The sequence below is a fragment of the Cyanistes caeruleus genome, chromosome Z, assembly GCF_971803275.1.
Source record: "Cyanistes caeruleus chromosome Z, bCyaCae1.hap1.1, whole genome shotgun sequence".
Classification (NCBI taxonomy): domain Eukaryota; kingdom Metazoa; phylum Chordata; class Aves; order Passeriformes; family Paridae; genus Cyanistes; species Cyanistes caeruleus.
In genome coordinates this window covers 64,897,927-64,921,070 of record NC_141732.1, presented here as the reverse complement: position 1 = coordinate 64,921,070, position 23,144 = coordinate 64,897,927, and the positions used below count along the sequence as shown (strand labels likewise).

Here is a 23,144-nt window from a genome sequence, read left to right as displayed (position 1 = left end):
ATTTAATCATGCTAGTACCCACAACTAAAAGCTTGTGTGGTTAGTATCTTTTGTAAACAAGGTAAGATTTAAGATCAGTTATGGTAGAGAGGCTACATAAAAATTAAGTCCTTCGTTTTGGTTGCAATATGAGGCTGAAAACCAAGTGCATGTAACTTGCATACACTGGAAAGAAACAGTATTGAATTCAATAGAAATTAATGACAAACCAAGTGTTAGGGAGCATCAGGGGCTGTCTACTCCAGAAGATAAGCCAAGCTGGAAAGTAAGAGTGACCCCAGCAGGGACAGCGCCCTTACTGTCCAGAACGAGAGCCAGAACCAGGGCTGGAGGTGGATACACCCAATGATGCCACTTTAAGCGGGGGCTGAAGACCTATAGCTGCGCTTTTAAATGAAACTCCAGGGCCACAGGCAGGGGATGTTCATGAAGGCCCTGTGTGAAGCTGGTCATGGGCATTAAGACCTGCTAGTCTAGGACCCTTAGTGTCCTGATGCATGGTCCAAGAGAGTTTGTCTTCAGACTGTCAATATTAGAGCACTTGTAAACTCAGACTATATTCTTGCATGTAAGGTGGCACCATTGGTGTATGTTCTCTGCATATAACTCAGTAGTCAAAAATCTATTTAAGTATCATGGAGGTGGTTCTCAGAGGTGTATAAGAACCATGTGGGCAGACAGATCGACTGGTGTGATTAAGGTGTGTGACATGGAGAGTAGCTAAGGTACATAACTGAAGAGTGGCAACAGTTCAAAGGAGAGTTGAGGACAAAAGCTGAGTGTCAGGAAGGTGAAGAGAAAGGTAGCTGAGATAAGGTGAAATTCACAAAGCAAGTGTGAAATTAAATAATACAAAATAATAATACCTAGATTGTCCCATTCTCATCTAGAACAACTGATAAGAGCATACAGTTTGGAAAAAAAAACCTGTATGTCATGTTCCATTTGTAAAGCATTTGACTTTCTCTAAGTGGCTTGTACTACAAACATTAATATATAGCTCTTAAATACAGTTTGTCGTAGCTGCCCAACAGCTAAGGCTTACTAGCCAAATAGCTTATTTAACTTTCATGAACCATTGAAAGTCAAGATGTTGTTTTCCAGTAGCACTTTAAAGGATTCTTTTTTGTTTTGTAGTTTAAAGTTCAAGTGTTTGAGAGCATTAAATGAGAAAGAAGTTGCCTTTCCTATATCTATCTGTCTGTCTGTATGTATGTATGTATATATGTGTATATATATATACATATGTATGTATGTATGTATGTCATGTGTTACGTGCCTTAGATTATTAGAATAAGAATTAATTAAGCTAGTTAATGCAGTCAGATTGAAGGGCTGAATCAGTAGAAGTGGATAGGGATGAAATAAAGGACCATGCTATGCCATGCACCACTTTGCAAACACAGAGGAATTTTTAATCTTTTTCTGTTTAACGTTGTATGATTCAAAGACTCTTTTTCAAAATGCACAAAAAATACAGAGGTGGGTTGTGGAACATTAGTTTCATTCCTCGCAGTGTTGAAATTAAAGCCTTTGACTTTTGTTGTTCCTTCTATAAAGAGAGCACAGTTTTTAGTTTCATCAAGTTGTATGAATGCCTCAATGTGTATGTGTGGGGAGTTTGACATTTAGAAAGCACAAACAAAGCAAATGTGTCACCTGGGTATTTTATCTTTACACCCTACACAACTTGCATCTCTTCTTTTTTAACTTTATTTTATTTTCTTACTAGAGAATCTAAATTCAGTTGATAGTTGCTATGGGCTGTGCAGCATTTCTAATACTATTTGTCTCCAAACTAACTTGCCTAAAAGAGGTTTCTGGTTCTTGGCAGTATGTTGCTTTCAGATTGTGAACTGAGGTTAATTCCTAAGATTAGGTGTTCCAGTTTGGAGAATAGTATGTGAAATGAAATGGTTTATTGGCAACTGTACGGGTGGCAGTAATTCAAAGCTCCTGTGACCTGATAGCAGTTGGACATCTTACAAGTTACATATTATATTGGTTTAAAGGTAATATACCAGGTCTCCTTTCATAAGGAGTTCTTGGATTTCTACAACAAAAATATTTAAATAATTTTTGATTAATTTTATTCTTAACATGTTGAGTCCCTCTCTCAAAAGTGTTCCTAATTTGTTTTCTGTAATCTGTCAGAGACCATTGGTATGCTCTGAGTCATGTGCATGTAGGGTCAAGGAGCAATGACATGACATTTTTAGAATTTAGTTGCAAATAATGACTCAGTTTGCATTCAGGCACTTAAAGAAGTGTTTTGATACCAGCCTGAGACTTGCAGAGAACTTTTTCAGGATGTGCAGTTGTTGCTTGCCAGTTGACTTGAACCTTCAGGCTAGCTCTATGGATTTTTGGCTGAACTTTTCCTCCACTCAAGCTGTTTGCATTGTACATATGCTTATACTCAGTATCTTAAAGAGCATCTGTACAGCTCTGCAGAGTAGGTTGGGCTGGCTTGGGCATACTGTCTGCCTGATGTGGAGCCTTCTAAAGGACTAGTCTTTGTTGTGCACCCAGTCATGTTACTTCAGTTAGGTGGCTGCTCAAATGGGCCCTGTTTGAGTCAGGGAAAGTGCAGGCTTGGTACTAGGTCAGAGGTAACCTTTTTATTGTGTCTTGACTGCAAGAAATCTGATTTGATGAAGAAAGCTGGTGGTGGGCAACTCATGTCTTCGCAGAACTGACTTGTGTCCTGAGGAATTCACTGGAGTGCAAGAGTGGATATAGTGCACTGGTCCTGTGGTAGTTCTGAAAGGTCCGTGTCTTTACACTGTGCAGTGGTTCATCTGGTACTTGTTTGAATATAGTAGGTCAACAGCATTTTCTCACCTGTGGCATAATTGAAGTAGAATCTAAAATAACTAGAATTTGATTATTTTCAACTTCATTAAGTATTCACTACTTGAAAATTTAACTGATTTAAAAGAATAATAGTATATTTGGTGTTGGAAGAGATCTACAAGTATCAGTGAATTCAACTCCTGGCCCTGCACAGGAGGGGTCACACCAGGTGTCTGAGTGCATTATCCAAACACCTTGAGCTCTGTCCAGCTTGTTTCTGTGACCACTTCCATGGGGAGCCTTTTCCAGTGCCCAGCCACCCTCTGGTGAAGAACCATTTCCTGATATGCAACCTGAACCTCCCCCGACGCAGCTTCACGTTGTTACCTCAGGTACTGTCACCACAGAGAAGAAATCAGTGCCTGCCCTCCATGTCCTCTCACAAGGAAGTTGTGGACTACAATGTAGTCTGTCTTCAGTCTCCCCCGAGGCTGAACAGACCAAGCTGCTTCTCATGTGGCTTCCCCTCAAGACCCTTCAACACCTCCATGTCCCTCCTGGGCAGTCTAATAGCTTTATGACCTTCTTATATGGTCAGGACATGCTTGGCCCTCCTGGCTGCCAGGGCACTGTTGGCTCATGTTCAACATGAACCTCAGATTCCCAGGGCCTTTTCCATGTCACTGCTCTCCAGCCTCTCATTCCCCAGTCTGTCTGTACAGCCAGGGCTGCCCCATCCCATGTACAGAGTCCAGGACATGCCCATTTTAAATTTCTTCTGGTTCATGGTTATCAGTCCTTCTGACTGGCAGGATCTCTCTGTGCAACTTCTGTGCCTTCCACAGTTCGTCCCAATTTAGTATCATTGTTGAACTTGTTTAGTATCCCTTCCAATCCTGCATCCAGTTTGCTAATGAACATGTTGAAGGTCTGAGGGCCTAAGGTGAAGTTCTGTGGAACGCCCCCTAGTGACAGGTCACCAGTCTGATGTCACCCCATTCACTGTAACCCTTTGTGCCCAACCCATGAGCCAGTTGCTTAACCATCCTGTAATGTGTTCTTCCAGCTGTGAGCTGGGCATTTTGTCCAGAAGGATCCTGTGAGATACAGTACTGAAAGCTTTGCTGAAATCCAGAAAGATCACATCAGCTGGCTTCCCTTGGGCAACTAGGTGTGTTACTTTGTCATAAAAGGAAATTGACAAGCAGGAGCTTTCCGTCATGAAGCTGTGTTGGCTGTGACTGATGGCTGCATTGACCTTGCAGTGTTTTTCAGTAATTCTCGGAATGGTCTTCTCCAAAACTTTGACCAGGTACTGAAGTGAGACTGACAGACCTGTAGTTTAATATTTGTGAAGGCAGGTTAACATTTAGCTTCAAAGATGCATACTTCTAAGTTCCAAACGACAAGTCAGATGCTTATTTCCATATTAATTTAGTACATTTATATAACCATTGCTTCTTTTCATAAGTTTCCCTGAAAGGAAAACATAGTCAGTTCTTGCCCTCTTTTCCAAACACACAACTGGAAAAAAAAAAATGATTGCCCATGAACTTATTAGCAAGTTATATTTCAGTTTTGATCATTTCAGCGACTACAGAACTTCTAGTAGTTTAGATAAATTAATACTGCTTTTATCCATTTAGAAACATAATTTACTATGTTTAATATCATTTTGTAGGCAAAGGAAAAAATACGATCAACCAACTTCATCAAAGTATGAAAATAAGTATGTATTAATAAGGAACTTAGTTTTCCTCCAAACACAAAGGTTACTCTTGCTGTTCATACTACAAAATAGAACTACATGTTGCCATTGGCACTGAGTTTCATATTTTGCTTCTGTTGGAAAGTAGTAAGACTAGTAAGTGAAACAAAGTGAAAATAAGAAACCATTGCCTCTGTTAAGTCATTATCACTTTATGTAGGGGCTAAATAAAAATATATTAGATTGGGCTGAATACTGTGATCTGTATTGTACTTGACATTGTATAATTATTGCCTGTGTTTTATGTGCCAGAACTTCATAATGACTTGTATTTAGTCTTTTTAATCACAATGTATGACTAGGTTAGATGCTGTGGAGGTTGTTAGCTGGTAGTGTTTATTTTTCTTCTTTTTCAGAATTTAATGTTTTTATGGTGGCTATTATGGTGGCTACATTTTGAACCTTATATTATTAGAAATGTAATAATATTAAATGCAATAATGTTAAAAAGGTTGGTTTTCTAAGAATTAACAATATCCAACATATTGAATCATATTGAATGGTTCATCATGGCTTCTCTCTCTCTCTCTCTCTCTCTCTCTCTCTCTCTATTTATTTATTTATTTATTTATTTATTTATTTATTTATTTTCACATCCGCTGGTGCCCTAGTCTTTCAGTGTCAGAATACTTAAAACACCCTTTGGATTTACTTCTTGATTACTGTCTTCATTTGTCATGTGGCACATGGGGCTTTCTTCAAGACTTTGTTTTACCTATACATTATGATCTGATTGCCTGTTTTGTGATACCTGGTTTTTTTTAAACCATATCTCCAACAGTTGACCAAAAGGGGGTGCTAATAGATCAAACAGTCAGATGTGTCAGAGGTTAAGGAAAAGTTTTTGTGCAATGATTTAAGTTTTACTGCATTGTGTCAGGTAAATACAAGTTTTCACATCTGGGTGTTGTGTAATACTGCAATCATAGCACTGCTCTCTGTGGAAGGCAAATTCATGCCTTGCAAATATGGCAGCCTCTTACAATGTAGGGGTTAAGTGTGGGTTACTTAGCAGATATTTATGGTGGTCAAATTTGTTAAGTTTTAGTAGTTGAATATAGATACTGAAAACTACCATTCAAGTCAGAATGCCTTAACTAAAATACCACAAAAGACATTCACTGGCCATTTTTTTACTGTTTGGTTTCTCCTGTTCAATGGAAGTTAATGGCTTCAGCAGAGCTGGGATCAATAACTTAAGGAGGGAAGACCTAAGAATCTTCCCCGCAACAAGGAACTCCTATGTCCTTATCCCACAGGAAGAGATGGTTGAGAGGCCTGATACTGTTATGAATATTGTAGTTTTCCAGTAGACTGAAGAACTTCAGTGGCTTCTTGCTAGGCTACTTTATTTGTGTAGTAGGGATGTGGAAGCAATTTGTGACTTAGCTGTGACTGCAGATGATGGTGGAAGGGGAATACACACCATGGAAGGCATGGGTAGATGATCACAGCATTTGTTCTTTCAGGACACGTGGTACCTACAGAAAGATTTGAAGTCTACAGACATACATTTTTGCTGGTAGTCCTCATTAATTCATTCTGTGTTACTGAAGTAACTGTAAGTTACAAGTATTTAATAAGAAGACCATGTAGTTTAGTCTTTGCCAAATACCTATTCCTGTCCTCTATACAGTGTAAAAGACATTTTGCATATCTAGTTTTATTGTGAAACTCTAAAATGCCAAATGGTAGCCCCAATTATTTCTAGATGCAATGTTCATATAACTCTAAAGAACTATGCACAGTGGAAGAAAAAGTTACTTTAACCTTTTTAAAATTCCTGACATTGAGACCCAGAAATATCATTAAAGCGTATTGTTTTGTAGCATATATATAAAACAAAGTCTGTGCTGAAGTAATCAGATTGATGGTAAAGGCAAAATTTTGGTATGCAGTGTTACAATTTAATTCAATTGTAGAAATTAGTATAATGAAATTTTCATAAACTATAGAAAATCTTAACTTATAGTAGTGTAAAATAATGGTACAAGATCATACAGATCAAGATTAAGGAATTGAGATTCCCAGCACAGTGGCATGGAACAGGGAGAAAATCCTTTTGTGATTGTAAATTAAATGATGTTTAAATGGTGGACTCAGAAGATAAAGGAGCTGCTAAACTGTGGGAAGGTATATGGAAAATCATAAAGGAGAGAGGTGGCTTTCTTTAGTAAACCTTAGTTTTTGTTTTACTAATTTTGAAGACTTTTTGTTTTAAAAGGTGGGCTTTTGCAATAAACCTAGGTTTTTACTTTTAAATGCCTGTTCATCACTAACAAGCTCTCTATAAGGAAAACATTCAGGCAGATTCAGAGCAGAGCTGTGGACAGCATGAAGCCTTGTCACACTTGGTTTATTAGATAGCAACCATGAAGGTAGTTCATTTGGTGTGTGTTTTGATTAGGTCATTAATGAGCCTAGAAGATAGAATGGTTTATTGTTGCTAGCTACATGTAAAACTTAATGTATAATTTCTGAAATTCTGTATTATTTTAACTGTCTATTTGTGATTATTCTAAGTATTCTATGTATAATAATTCTAAATCAGAATTTGATTAGACTTGGAACAGGGTAGAAGTAGAACTTCCTGCTCTTAAGGCCTTGTCCCAAGATATTTCAACAGGATAAAAAAACAAAAAAAAAACCAAAAAAACCAAACATAAGCAGTCAAAAAGAAACAAAATGGGTAATGTATACCTGTATTTCTTAGAGAGAGAAAGGAAGAAAGCAGATTATCTTTCCAGAGGTTAGTAATAGAAAAAAAACAGTAGGATCTTGTGAGAATGGAACTGTAAAATGTATGTTCTATACTTCTGCAAGGTTATCCATCAGAAAAGCTACCTAAAAGTCAAGGTGGATGTGGGCAAATATTAATGGGGAATTTTGTAAGAATTACTGTGCTATTGAGGATGAAATAAAAGGCTTAAATCAAGTGTTCACTTAAGTGATTTAGATTGAAAATTCATTTAACTTGCGGGTAGAATAGATATTATAAAGTTTATACCATTTCTAGGGCAAAGTTTGAGTAATGAAATGATACTTGCCTTTGTGACAGATCTAGAAGAAGCAGTTGTGTGAAAGAGGTGCATTTCCTGGTTTTGTCCTCAGATTAGTCCCTGACATTTGCTACAAACTTGCAATGAAGCCTGTTGAAAATTAAAAAGGCATTTTGGGAATCAAGCTGCACTTTTTATTAACTTTCAAATAGCAGTATTTCAGTCCACATGACATTTCAGAGCTGCTGATTTTTTCAAATTTCAGATTACTTTCATAAGAGAGATGCAACAAATGGAAATATTGTCAGCCTGACATCTTTAAAGCACAGCTGGTGTCGTGCCAGACCTGGTGGAGATATCTCTTCTGCTGACTGGAGATTCATTTTCCTTGATAGTCCAAAAGCCAGTTTTTAACCACTCTTTAATTAAAAAGTTCTTAGAGAAAATATGTTCTTTCCAACTCATTGCAGTCCAAGGGTGGACAGAAGACCACTCATTTAAGAAGTGTACAAGGTTGCAAATTCCAGTAACAGTTGTGTGTTTTTCCAAAATTGTGTAGTCAAGAGAAATGTCTGAAAAATGATGAAGAGGAGAAGTTGACTTAGGTCAGTAAGTTGTCCATCTGCTTTTGAAGTATAGCTAAAATATCATGAAGAACTGTAAGGTATGATGCCTTGAAAGTTATCTGAGTTGACAGTCATTTAGTCCAAAAATCCAGCCCCCTCTGGGTAAAATGTGGAGGCATCTCAGAAAGAGATTCTTCCCACCTTTAATCTGATGGGGTTTTTGTCCTGCTCTTTATCATGGCATTAATAAAAACAATGTCAAATGGCCTAATACTGAGTAGAAATAATTTTCAAAGGCATGGCATTTGTACTTTTCAAAGCTGATTAATGACTTTTCAGTTTGGTACAAAACAACCCACTCTCAACCATATTCAAACTAAATTGTGCTGAATTTTGTTCATAATTGAATTTATATTACAAGAAAAAGTATCATCCTGATCAGCCTTTTTTCAGCTCTTGCATAACTGAATCTCTTTACATATTGATCAGACCTTTCCATAGAGCAAGCTTCAGACAACTTCTTGATTCATAGTCTAGATGAGTTTTTAGAGAACAAAGGAATTGCATAATCCGATGTCCTTAGTTAGACATACCTTTAGTAAAGTAGTGAACACTGTATCATATGAAGCTCCAGAGCATGTGCAAACTGTTTTTCCTGTTACAATGTTTTTTTCTTTATTCAAGGGTGGATATTTTGTGGCTTTAACTACTTACATCTGGAACACAAGTGTAATGCTGCTGTTCAGGGTGCTCTTAGGGTAACTTCTCTCCTGGTGTGTAATTGAATAAGGATAAGGACCAAGTAACAGTCTGTTCTCGTAGTACTGCAGTGTCTTTCTATTCTGTTTTTATGATGTAGTATTTTACATGAGAAAATTTAAAAATAACAGTTGTGTTGAGCCAGGAACACTCTGGTACAGAGATTTTGAGATAGCAAAGTAGTTACCTTGAATTTTTATGGAATTATTGTGCTTCCTTGCACTTGAAAACTGGTTTTTGAAACCAAGTAAATTTCCTGGCAGATTTTGTCACTTCAGATAGGATTCCATGTGTCTGTCTGTGCCACAGAGTTAGGTGATTCTATAAACTTTGTGCTTTGGAGATGTTTTGAAGTTGTTAATGGCAATGTTGAAAGTATAGATTTATATTAAATATTTCTGAACTGAACTTTGTCCCAGTTGCTTAGTTTCAGAAGGTTCTTTGAAAGAAAACCAAATCCCTGCATTTTTGTTCTTCATTTCTTTAAAATGGCCTTAATTAAATATGGAGCACACTATTGTCCACCTGGATTTCTGCAAAGCTTTTGATATGCTTCATCAAAACCTCCTCACAATAAAACTGGTGTGTTATAGTCCAGTGAAGTGGTCCATGCAGTGGGTGGAGAACTGGCTGCCAGTCAGCACTCAGAGGCTGGTGATGCCTTGATCCTTTTCACAGTTGTAACCTGTCACAAGTGGGGTCAGGTTTGGGCCCAATACTGTTTGATTTATTCCTAAGTGATCTGTGGTGGGATCTTGATGAACCCTGCTAAAAGTTTGCTGATGGAAGCGGACACTTCGGAATGGAAATTTACTCTGCAGGAAGAGCTAGACAGGCTGGAAGAGTGGGCTTACAAGATCCTTATGAAGTTCAACAAGAGCAAGATGCTGTTGTTCAACCTGGGAAATCGTAATCCAGAACTGCAGCTATAGTCTGTGATTTACCTGACTGGAGACTAGTTCTGGGTAAGAGACCTGAGGGTCCTAGAGGAAAACAGTCTCAGTTGGTGTGGTGTGGTTGTTGCTTCTGAGCAGAGAGGCAACAGATTACTGGGTTGCATCAACAAAAGCATAACTAGCAGAGATGAGGAAGATCTCTCAGCACTTCTCATGCCATACCTGCAGTACTACATGGACAGGCTGGAGAGGGTCCAAAGAAAGGCTACAAAGATCATCAAAGGTCAGGGAAGTCAGCCATGTGGGGGAAGGCTGAAGGAACTGGGCTGATTTAATCTTGAGAAGACTTAGAGGAGACCATATGTGTCAGTTTCCTTATGTTTCAGTATTTTAAAAGGTGGCTCCACTGAAGGTGGACACTCCTTTTTTAAACTGAGTCACATGCAGGAAGAGCTAATGGTACAACTTAATCCTGTGGAGATTTTGGTTAGACACAAGGAAAATTTTTCACAATGTAGTTAAGTCAGCTATTCGAACAATCTCCCCAGGAAAGAGGTGGGTTCCTCACTGTTGGACAGTTCAAAGATTCAGCTGGACAGGGTTCTAGGCCATCTTGTCTAGACTGCCTAGACTAGACTTTACCAAGAAAGGTTGGAACAGATGGTGTTTGAGGTTGTCTTCCAATCTGGTATTCAATCATGAGGTCAGAGAATTAGATTTCTTGGCTTGTTTCACCTGCTGTTACATTATTTTGCTAAAAGATGATTTGTACTCAAAGGGCCTAATCCTGTCGTTAGTGACATAATGTAAGCTAAAGGCAAGTTTAACTTCTTAATTCAGTGATGTGGAATTGTGTTCTCTGTTTCCATATGTATCTTACAGATTTAGCAATTATGCAAGAAGATAAATGATATTTCTTGTAAATTAATAAGCTGACCCAAAATTATTTCGAAATTAAGCAAAATAGCGGTAAGTTTTACCCACTCACAACCATAAAACAGTGTTTGGAGTACCAGGTTAGAGTTTGTTTAGTCTTTTTTTTTTTTTTGCTTTGGTTTGGTTTTTTTTGAATTTGTTGATGTCTTGTTATTGAAGTGTTGAATTGGAGCTTTACCATTACAAGTAGATTTAAGATTTTTTTTCCTCTGATGCCATCAGTTAAAGGATCAGAATTCCAGAATGCTTGCAGCAGCCTTGCATTTTTCTGTCTGTTCGTGACAAACCAGCTTCTGTACATTCATATAGAGCAGTACAGTCCTTGCCACTGGCAGTCTCTCTGTGACAGAGAGCCTGTAGGCTGACATAAAGTGCAGCCTGTTGTGAACTGCTAAGTGGGAGCCTGCCAAAAACTCAGCAGACAGAACTAATTGGGGAGAAAAAGGATTTTTGTGCCCTCATCTCTTCCTCTTCAATTTTTTTTACAAGACGGATATTGTTAAAGTAACTTGTTTATGTAAGATTTGTCTGCCTCTATTTTCTCATTGCATGAATCATTTTTTAACTTCAAGTCTTGCACTGCAGGTCACTGAGCACTTCCACATGGCGGCTGGCGCAGCACCAAACTCGAGACACGCAACTCATCACAGTTGATGAAAAATTGGTAAGGGTTTTCTACTGAATACTATGATACAGCCTTCAGGGTTATTACTGCACAATAGGCATTCAGTATGGTATTCTGCGTTCTTCTAGGAAAGCCGTATAATTTGAACTATGAAGCAGCAGTCCTTTATACCCTTTAAAAGTGGAACATCAGTAAAACATAAGTATGTGGATGAATATGGTATTCAAAGTGTTAAGCAATGTAAAATGATAAGTACCTTATTTATTATTATTATATTTTAGTCAAAGACCTGTGTGAGCTATAATTAATAACAAGTTTGTTCTTTTTTAGATTTTCTATTTCCTGAGTAGTGAAATTATATGGAATTTGCCAGCTTCCTGAAATTTTCTTCATTGGTACCATAATACTAAAGATACTGAATAAAGATACATCATGGAAGATTATTTGTTCCTATGCACATACACTCTAGCTTTTGAATATGCATGAAGGTTAGATTACAACTGGAAACAAATGCATAACATTCTTCTGCTAATCAGTACCAGATCAGAAATTTGGCAATCTTTTCTTGTAACTTCCATAATGTGTGGTCTGTTACTCTAGATGCAACCTGACACTTATGTTTACATTATTCAATAGTATCATTTTTGTAAGACTTCTGGGGGGAATGCATCACAGCAGAAGCATGCCTTTCATTGGTTTTCATATCTCTTCTGAATCTCCAGGAAAACAATGTTGCTATCATATGTATCAGACAGTTCACACTGTATATATATATTTTTTATCCCTAAAGCTCTACTAACTACCTAAGAAATATTTGGAATTTATATTTATAAATTGTACATTTATAGTGATATGTACAAGTTGAGACAGCTGAAGTTTAATGGGCCGTTGGAAAAAACTCACACGTTAACAACTCTTTAGGGCTTTTTTCTCTCATTCTTTATGTATAGATGCAGCAATAATAATGTACATACAAGTCAAAAAAATAATCAGTCACTTCATAAATGTCTTTCTGATTTTAAGAAGTAACAGTATAATTTTACATTTAAAAATTAAGGAAAAAATAGTACTTTATTGTTGCAAATATGATTATCTTACTGGTCTAGTTGCATAACTAGGGATCAGGAAATTTGTACAGAGATCATGGGTCACTGTGTAAAAAAGACTGAACAAGTCAGTAGACCTACATTTTCCTAAATGACTACTAAATGCACTAATGTTCTTTACTATTAAAATATACATGTACATATACATATTTTTAAATACAGCTTTTATAATGCCTGGAAAGTATCACATTTCTCTATTGTGGCCTTGGGTGATGGATACATATGTCTGAAAAGACTACAATGGGAAGACAGCTCCACAAAAAAAATACTCTTTCATCTTTCATATTGAATTTAAATGTACATTATCTTTATTATCTTAAAGTTTAGTGTTGTACATTACCCTGTCTAGCTATGAGAGTTTATACTTCCAGTTGAGTTGTTGAGTTAAAGTGAAACTAGTTTGAAATACAGCTATTCAGTTCCCTTAGTGTTATTGTAAATACAATGAAAATGTAGTGCATATTTCTAACGTCATTATATGATGTCATTAAGTTGAAAACTCTCATATCATATTTGCTGAGGTTTTTTGACTTCTTGTATTAAGTATTTTTATTTTGATACGTATAATGTATCTAAATGAGTATTTAATCTTTATTTCTTGAAGTATGAAGTTAAATGTAGACTTGAATACTGTTATCTTACAATGTTGTGCATGTAGGTCCACATTATAAATGCAAAAATGTTTTTTGTTTCTTTTTGAGAAACAAAAAGGAAAATTAGAAACTTCATTTGTAGATTTCATTATATTTTGGGAATAGTTTCCATAATGTAAATTTATGTTCTTCTAATAGGCAAAAATTATATCCCATCAGCAAGGAAAATTGTTTGATGTGGTTTTCAACTCTTTCAGCATTAGAAGTTCTCCAGACACCTGTTAAGTCTCATGTTAAAGTAGACTACTGTCATACCTTGTTTTAGGTTGCTGCAATATATTTCCTAATTTTTAGTATGATTAATTACAACCAATTGAAACTAATTTAGTGCATTAAAGTAGTTTTCTATTAATTAAACAAAGCATAAAATCATTATTTCCCTTCAACTTGAATTTAAACTATACTCCAGAAATTTATGCTTTTCATTTAATTGAAAAAGACCTCTTCTATTACAGATTGTTAGAAATAATTAAATTATATTTTGATTGATTTGTTATCTTTGTCCTTTTTTTTTTTTTTTAAAGCTGGATATCACCTTATAGGTGCTTTTACTTGCATTTCAGAAAGAGCAAGAACAGGTGGAGGAGGGTATATGGTTATCCTTGTTTGTCACACTCATCTTGTAATTTACTTGAAACTGAACTCTTCTGTGGCTTGATATTTACAAGGCTGGTAATGTAATGTAACGCTAAGGTTGTTGATAACTTTTAAATGCATGTTGTAGTGGAATTAGTCTATATTTCCAGTGCTGTTGTAGACCTTGTATTCCTATGTGTACATGTATATACTAGAACTTGTTCAACAGAATGATTTGGTTAAAGCAGTGCTAAAATATTCCTTGTGTTGGGAAACACAAATTAAATAGAAGAGGATGAGCATCCTGCCATTGAATAATTAGGCAGTAGTCAGTCACTTTCTTACTGCAGCCTAGACTCTGATCTGTTGAATACAACATAAAATGTTGAAATAGTAAGAAAATCAGTAGTTTAAACCACATTCGTCACTAGAAGAAAATGTGTTCTCTTTAATGTAAAAGCAGGTAAATTCTTAGCTTGTGTAGAATATATCCAAGAAATTATATTTTTGTCTTAGTTATTAGCTATTTTCGGTGAATACTGAATAAAATAACTTCTAATGAACAGTAAAACCTGAAGAAAACACCATAGAAAATGAACAAATCTCAAGAGAAATACACTTCTTGCATCACATTTTGATTCTCTGGCCACCAATCACATCATACTCCAAGAGTCTGGACAAATAGCTGTGTGAAAAGCAGGCTTTTAAGACCTTGCTTACATTAGGAAATTTGGGCTATAGAGAGCAAAGGCTGTCAGCAGCAAATGTCACTCAGGTAATGTTCCAGATTATTTAGCTGTTTGTGTGTATGGCAGCATACATCATTATGCTGTCATTATAAAAAGTTGAAGTGAAATGCCTGAAATGGGGACTTGAGCTGTTCTAATTCCTGTGATTTGTTTCAGTTGTTGTGAGTAGGGTGTGTCAATACTGTGTGTAGCTAAAAGTCATCCAATTCAGCACGTGTGCCTTAAGCAGGCTTCCCAGTCAGTGCTGGTAAGGCTGCATTGTGGATGTTTAGCCTGGAGTTAGGCACTCTGGTGGAGGTTGCTGTTTGCAGCTGAAAGGTTCCCACAAATACTTGTCAATAAAAGGACCTTTTTTATTGGTTAAATGATGATATTTCAAGAATGTCTCAAAATTAGAACTGTTGTCAGAAATTATCCATTGCATTGCTAAAGCAGAATACTCAACTAATAATACAGATTCTGTAGCTCAGTGCAAAAATTTTGCAAGAGCAGTTAACAGGGCTTAGTCACTGGGGAGTTGTAGTTACCTCACTGTTGTTATTATTCTTTATCAGGCCAAGATAAAATGAGTTGCTGCCCAGGTTTAAGCATTCCAGGCCAGTGCTATACAGTGCAGTTTAAATGGTACTAAAATAGTTTTTTCAGCATGGTGAGAGCATCTAGGGGCAGATTATTACAAGAATGAAAGGCCAAACAGAATGATCCTATTAACATTTCATTGCATGTCCTGCAGTGTTTTGACAGTGCTGCTAGTTAACCTTTTCTAAGTAATGGTTCAGAGGTCTTAGTACTGAACCTCTGTAAAGGACCGTTTTCTGTCAGACTGTAGACAAACTCTGTGTAATTCACTGAAGATAACTTGTATAAACCAAACTCAGGACAGAAAATATGAACCTTTATTTGAGGGTGAGCATTTCATACTTTTGTAAGGGCACTCAAGATGAGCTGAAAATGCCATATATTGCAGCAGTCTAGACTAGTGATGTAAGTCAGTGTGGATGAAGGAAAGGCCATGATGTTGTCTACCCAAATTTTAGCAAATTCTTTCTCAACCCTTCCTCCTGAAAAAAATACTTGCTCATGGCCTAGATAGGTGTACTTTTCACTTGGGGGAAGTCTGGATGAGCCAAGAGTTAAGCACTGAAAAGCCAGATCCAGAGAGTGGTGGTGTATGAAGTTAAATCCAGTTGGTACTGATGGTAAGTGGTATGACTTAAAACTGAGCCCAGGGCTCAGTGTCAGAGACAATCCTGTTTGATACTTGTATTGATGATCTGATCAAGGGGATTGAGTGCACCTTCAGTCAGTTTGTAGATGCCACCAACTCAGACATGAGTGTTCATCTGCTGGAAGGTAGGAGGGCCCTGTAGGGGCCTGGCTGGCTGATTGGGGTGCTGAGACCAATGGTATGAAGTTCAGTTTAACCTATGTCCTGCTCTTGGGTGTCGCTAAAGGACACAAAATGATTCACACAAACACTCTCAGTATCAGAACAAAACCCCTGACTTTATTCTCTGACATCAGCATTTATAGATTCTCGACAATGACCAGGGATTGGATAATTAAGTTACCACCTTCCCAAGCACACTGGTCATGTGAAACGTCCATCAAAAGACGTTTCTTAGAAGGAATGTGATAAACAACTTATGTTTATAGGATTTTCATGGGAAAGTAACTAAAACTATGAAAACATTATCAGAAGGTTTAATTTTCAGGGCGACACTTGGGTTACAGCAACTTCAGGCACAGCCACGGGCTGGGGAAGAGTGATTTAAAAAGGACCCGAGGGCACTGGTGGCAGCAGCTGAACATGAGCCAGGCTGTGCCCAGCTGGCCAAGAAGGCCAATGGCATCCTGGCCTGGCTCAGCAATAGTGTGGCCAGCAGGAGCAGGGCAGGGATTGTCCCCCTGTCCTGGGCACTGGTGAGGCCACACCTGGAGTGCTGTGTCCAGTTCTGGGCCCTGACTGCAGGAAAGACACTGAGGGGCTGGAGTGAGTGCAGAGAAGGGCAGGGGAGCTGGGGCAGGCTCTGGAGCACAAGTGCTGTGAGGAGCAGCTGAGGGAGCTGGGGGTGTTTAGTCTGGAGAAAAGGAAGCTTAGATCTTCCTTGTTCTCTTTAACTACTTGAAAGGAGGTTATAGCCAGGTGAGGTTGGTCTCCTCTCTCAAGCAATTTACAGGACAAGAGGAAATGGGTTGGATATTGCTGCTTTTTCTTCTGTGAAGAAAATTTCTTCACAGGAAGGGGTGTAAAGCATTGGAACAGACTGCCTCAGGATGTGGTTGAGTTGTCATTTCTGGAGATGTATAAAGTTGCGTAGACATGACACTTAAGGACATAGTTTAGTGATGGGCTTGGTTGTTCTGAGTTAACAATTTAATTATCTTACGGGCCTTCACAGTGATTTCCGTGATTCTAATAACTATTGTGAAATGTTTGTCAAGAATCTCAGCAGCTTCCTTTTGGCTGTGTAGAGGTATCATTTAGTGTCTGTTTTAAATCTTTACTACTAGATAATCCAGGAGTGTATTAATAGGATTCTCAGAATATGAACCTTTTCTGAAAAAAGTTGCGGAAACCCTCCAGTCCATTTTTTCTAGAAGACTGTTATTAACAAACATCACACAGTGTTTTCAGGATTGACTCACAGTTTGTTCACCATCCAAATCCCAATTTTGGCTAGGATTAAAAATTAGTGAAATTGTATAATCTTTGTTTGATTAAAGAACCATAGACTTTACTATAATAAACAATGATAATACTGCAGCTCAGAGTAAAATATACAAACAAGTGAAAAATAGTCTGGAATGATGAAACTTCTTCAAAACCCAATCTAATAGTCTACAGTGCTATGAAACAAAGGACATAGCAAATCAACACTTTAACATGCATTTTAAAGTGTAATCATTGCTTTCCCAAGAACTGAGAGTATATAATACACTTTACTCTGAAAACCAAAGCAGTAATGTGTCATAAAATTATGTGTGAGACTGTGTGACATTGCATTGAAGACTGTGTGTAGGAGCTGTTTTTGCAACTCAGTGAAGAGAAACACTTGGCAAAGTATGCATTTATTAAGGCTTACTAGATTTTCTTTTATTGAAACTACTATTTCAGCCAAAAATTCTCCAAGCATTACCGTTTTGTTAAATAATAAAGATATAGTGGATGTTCTGTGTTTTGGTTTTCAAAATGGTGTTAACCCATTGTTAACCTTAAGCCTTAAGAGTGAATTGAAACTGTTCCTAAATTACCTTAATGGGATAAAAGAATTGCAATAATCTTCCATTTAATCCAGTCTAGCTGCAGTATTTATTCAAGTGGCTACCCTAAAGAATTCAATTCAGGACAGTGTTGCTCTGTAGACAGGGAATCTAACTTACAAGTTTTTCTCTACTTTGTATGTATAGCTCTGATAAGGATTCGTCATATTCAAAGCATACAAGGGACCAGGATGGTAACTTCGGTGGGGGTTTAGAGTTACTCATTCCCTCCCCCTAGCCTCAGATTTTCCTCTTCTGGCTTGTCTTCCCTCTATTTTTTTTCTCTGTATTAGATCAGAAGCTTGCATTTTGCTTCAGAATAGTGAAAATTAATAAAAAATAATAAAGCTGTTATGTAAAATTAGGCTAATGAAGATTTTTTTCCAGTCTTTACTTCGCAAATATGTTTTGAGGAACAGTTTTAAGTTTTGTGCAAAGGGGCTTTGCATATGAAGCCTGTACTTTGGAGAAGTACTTTCTTCAGTCACAGTTGTGTCAAGTGAACAGGTGATCAGCTTATTTGAGCTATGTTGTACTTGAGGCTTGAGATTTTTAAAACTGTTTTGTTCACCTTTGGTCATCTGCAGTTCTGTATTTAACTGCTCTGATGTTTGAATGATGATAGAGGCTGATTAAGGTATAAAACTACATTCTAGAATTATTTCAAAATTATTTCAATGAAAGTAAAATATTCAAAAGAGAAGACCATTAGGAAGTAAAAATGCAGACACATCTGTTTAATAAAAATGTCTAATCTAAGAGTGGACTTGCATAGGGTTAAATGTTTAACGGCCTTTACTCTGCAGTCACTGGTAGTTTATGTGTGAAACTACATTTTTGCTGCAAAACATAATCTATTAAAAAGTTATTTTTTCTATTTCTCTGTTTCACCCTGCTCACACACCCCCATTTCCTGTCCCACTCACCCTGTGAAGACTAAGAAATACTACTGTGGGGAGGAAAAAAGCCTTCTTCAACTTAAAAAAGCAAATTAAGTGAAATGTAATATTTGAAGGGTTTAATGACTCTGAAGATGGTGATAACCTTTCTTATTTCATATACACCATTCTGGTCTGCCACAGTATATATTAATTTCTAAGCATTAATTTTTTTTTTTGTTTTTTTCTAATAGAAAATACTAGAAATAGTTCAGCATATTCTTCTTTGTAGTTACGGTAGTTGCATTTGGGCTTAATTACAGTACAAGCTCAGGTGTGGTTACCAGTTTTGTCTAGTTACATACTTTCAGTACTGCATATTTACTATATTTTTTCTGTTTGGAAATGAAATCCCTCCTCAATTGGAGTATCCTAGCTCAATTCAGTCTGTAGTACTTGCTATCACTTGTTTTTGTAAGCAGCTGTAGTTCAGTGACGCTTGCAGTGTTTTAGAAAACCCAGTTGACTGATAAAGTGCTTTCTGTAAGAATGTCTGTAGGCAGCAAGTTACTCCCTATGATAAAGAATCATTCTATAACTGACAGTCCAAGTAAAGAAATTGCCATCACCTTTATCTGTTTTGTAAGAGCAATAAATATTGCTATATTACTAAAGTTGAGTTGAAAATACTTCATGTGTTCAGTTTAGAAAACTGTACATTTTGCAGGTAGCTTAGGGCAATTTTACTCTCATCCCTATGTAGGTTTATTTTGGGTTTAGGCTGGGGTAAAGGATTTGGATTTCTTTAGTGTAAGGATCTTTTTCTTTTGGTACATAGTAGTGCTCTCTCTGCTGGCTGTTGGAAGGAGGAGTGTCTGTGGTTGAGCTTACACAACCCTTCTGAGTGTCTGTTTTGTCTGGGCTTCATACAGCATTATCATGCAAAAATTTCAAGGCTTCGGTCTAGAGTACTTGCTGAAAGTATGTCTTTTTGAAAATTATGTAGGGTTTTTTTTTGGTTTTTTGTTTTAATTTCATTACATACTATTTCATTTTCTGTCAGAGAATAATGCTTTTGAAGCGCTTGCTGTGATGGCTGCTCAGAACAAATTAAAGGGTGTCATTGTGCTGTGATTAGTTTGGATTTCAAAGGGTTATTCAACATGCAAATACTTCCTTGGTTTTGGAAGTCTAAATATGCAAACCATGTTTCTAATCTGCTAGAATGCATACATGTAAGTCAGTGATACAACCAAGTAATCAACAGGAGTAAGAAGTAACTTCATTTTTTGGAGCTCTTTTGTTCAATAGTTTTTCTTTTTAAAGGGTGGTATTTCCATATTCTCATGAAACAGTTCAATTATCTGAAACATTTCTAGAACACCCTAAACACTAAAGTTAGTATTTATATTATGAAATATTTCTGTAGATGGCATGAATTTATTTTTTTTTTCTTTTTGGTAATAGTGAATAAATTCCCTGTACAATGCTCATTTTTCTGTGCATTCAAGTGTGTCTTTCTGCATTTCTGTAGTACTAAGCTGTAGATGGACACCACAAATCCTAGCCTAAGAAAGGCTAGAAAACCACAGATCCTAAGAAAGTTCATTGTACAGACATAAAAGCTGTTTCTGGTCATGTAGTTCTAGCTGAATCATTTTATCAAGTCAGAAAGGAAAAGCTTACGTTGTCTGGAAAACCTCGTAATTTCATGAGAATCTTTCAACATCTTGGTCATCCTGCAAGAGAGCTTGGAGCTTCTTCAGTCAGGTTTCTGACTCTGCTCAGATCATCAGATGGAATCAGATGCTTTTCAAATTCTTGTTGGCATGTTTGTGAGGTATCTTTGAAGTACTTTCATACTTACTCTCTTCTCAAACTGGAAAAAGTTAACCTGCATTAAGTGGAGACATGGACCATGGAGAGGGTATCTGATGTTCAAATCCAGATGCCATTTAGTTCTTGTGTTGTGAAGCACACACTACAGGGAAATTGCTTAGTCTCTTATATATCTTTCATGGCATTCTCAATTCTACTAACTCCAAGTTTAAAGCAAAAGAAGGTATTTGCTGATGGGAAAATAACTTTTATCTTATTACCTGTTACCCTGAAAACTTGGTTAACAGGTAAGACGAAGCGGACCTGTAAGGAATTTCTACAAAGATGCTGATAAGACCAGCATACCTAAGACAGTATTTTTTTTAAGATGTTTTAATTATGTTGCAGATATTTCTGAAAAATTATGACTAGCTAGTAATTCTGATTAAAATTTCTGCAGAAGTTGTTGGTTTAATTATCAGTTCATTTTCTGGATGTGCACATAAACTCACGTATAAAAATAAGTAACTGTTTTCGTATGTAGGCCAACAATTGTGTATGTGAAGTTTTTACTGAGTATCATATTAACGGAGCAGAAGCTGGTTTAAGATAAATATTGTAGCTTGCACTAGTATTTCATTACTTATTCTTGTGGTTGTATTTTTTCTTAAGACCACATTTCTGTTGCTGTGTTGACTCTGCATTCTTGAGTCATTCTGCATCTATTGAGTCAGAAATTGAGTATCTTCTGTTTAATGTCTAGTTCCAGTACAAATTCTTACTTTTTTATCACCATTTAGTAAAAAAAATTGTACATTGTACTCTCCTTTGATTTTTTTTCACAACAGCAATAGAAAACTAAAAGGAAACATGTAGTGTTATCAAGTTGAATTTATTTGATGATGGATTTCTCTCAATTTTATTGGAAGGTATAAGACCATGATTTCTGTCCTGTAAGTAAAGGCCAAGCATGTAAAGGCCAAAGCACTAATTAGCTAAAACCAGTCTTGAAGTAATACTAATATGTTCTAGGTATGATTCAGCTTTTTTTAGAGGGAGATTGTTGAAACCATCAATTTTAACTGGCTATATAGATAAATGTAAAGAATCCTATTTTGTCCGATGGTATTATGGAATATTTTACTGATAACATTGAAACAGTTGGAGCCACATCAACACTTTCCGTCCCCACCAGGAAGTAATGAGTGTGCTACTGTTAGAAAAGAACCTTCTAAAACACAGTTAAGGTTTAAAAGCTATGTGCACTAATTAACAAAATACAGTGAACATTTAAGCTGTTAATAGCCGCAACATCCCTGATGCATAGACCTTCAATATGCTAACACTGCATAACAGTTCTCTATTGTGCATCTCTTTAATGAGGGTAACTGTGTCAGTTCTTTTCTTGCTTCACTACCTGCTGTGTATGGAAATTATGTACACTATTTAGCACTTTCTTTCAACTTCTAAAGTGCATGCATATTACATAGAAGCATTACATCCTGCATTAGGGTAAGGGGCAGCTTTTAATAGGTCTGATTTCCTTGTAGTTTCTTAAGTGCAACTTTTCTTCTTCTTCTAAAAAGCATGCACTAACAGGGATTTTGCTCTAAATTTGCATTTCTTGATTGGGGATTTGCTTCTGTTTTTCTCTCCTATGTCTCACACCACTTGTAACTGTATGGGCAAAGATCTGTTACAGAAATCATTTCCTCTGTGAAGGAGATGTGAAGAATAGAGAACATGCATTACAAAGAAGGCAGACACTGGTTGAATTTCTTGATACTCTTAGTAGCAGACCATACGGCAGTGTCTGTCAAGCTAAACTTTAAAAGACTACTTTTTGCCTTTTTTTCATCCTCACCTTTGATAAGTACCTTTTCTTTTATAAACAGAAGCCTAAGTAGTTGGCTGAATTTTAAACCTTAAATGTTGCTCCATAGCTACCATTCAATAGGGAATTAATTAATTGGTAGTTGTGAGGTGAAAGGAAAAGAACACTAGAAAATGCATGATAATGGGATTTAAATTTTAGTATTCTTGGCTCCAGATTCCAGCCCTGGGACACTGTTAGTTAGTTAAAACTGAATTCACAATTAATGTTTCATACACTGTAGTGACAATCTTTCTTATTATTTCATCATAGAAAATCTTAGCAGAGTTATCAGTACCTGAGATGTTGCTGTACATCCAAATGGTACTCAACAGCACAGACCTTAGAATATTTGCTGTCCAGGTTAGATTAAGAATTGACCAAGGTGTTCCTGCCTCACAGCAGCAATTCCAGTACCTGTATGTAAGTAGTTTCCTTAGTTCCCTTCAGGCTCTGAATGTTTTGCTCCCTTAGGTCTTTTGCAGCTTCAATGGATAAGGGAGCTTTGAGAAAAAGCCACATATTTAGCATCAATTGAAACCCTTTCCAAAAGCTGAAGATTATGAAACAGGTGGTACCTGAATTTGAGAACTCTACTGGGGCCTTTTTGGGAAATTTTCTTAATTGGTACTTTAAAGGAAGCTTTGTAAGGTTTTCAGATGGGCATAATTTTTAAGTTTCTTATTCCTGAAAGCAGCAACCTTAAAAAATTCATTTAAGGTTTATTTTGTAAATACACATAACTTTTAGTGAGTGTTAAAAGTAAGTACTTTATTAGAATGGCATCAGAAACACACAAAAAATATATAAATTATTTCCAGTGCACAAGAGCAGCATGAACTTTGGCTTTTGCTTCAGTTATGAAGACCTCATCCTGAACTG

At 36.7% G+C, this 23,144-nt stretch overlaps 1 protein-coding gene across 1 annotated transcript in view; it reads left to right on the top strand.

The window, feature by feature from the left end:
- The window catches only part of NDUFS4 (NADH:ubiquinone oxidoreductase subunit S4), a 52,759-nt gene that overhangs the window by 14,000 nt on the left and 15,615 nt on the right, over window positions 1-23,144 (top strand). Inside the window, exon 2 of the mRNA XM_023944553.2 lies at window positions 11,306-11,384. Within this exon, the coding sequence (XP_023800321.1) occupies window positions 11,306-11,384 (79 nt within the window). The remainder of the gene's footprint in view (window positions 1-11,305; window positions 11,385-23,144) is intronic.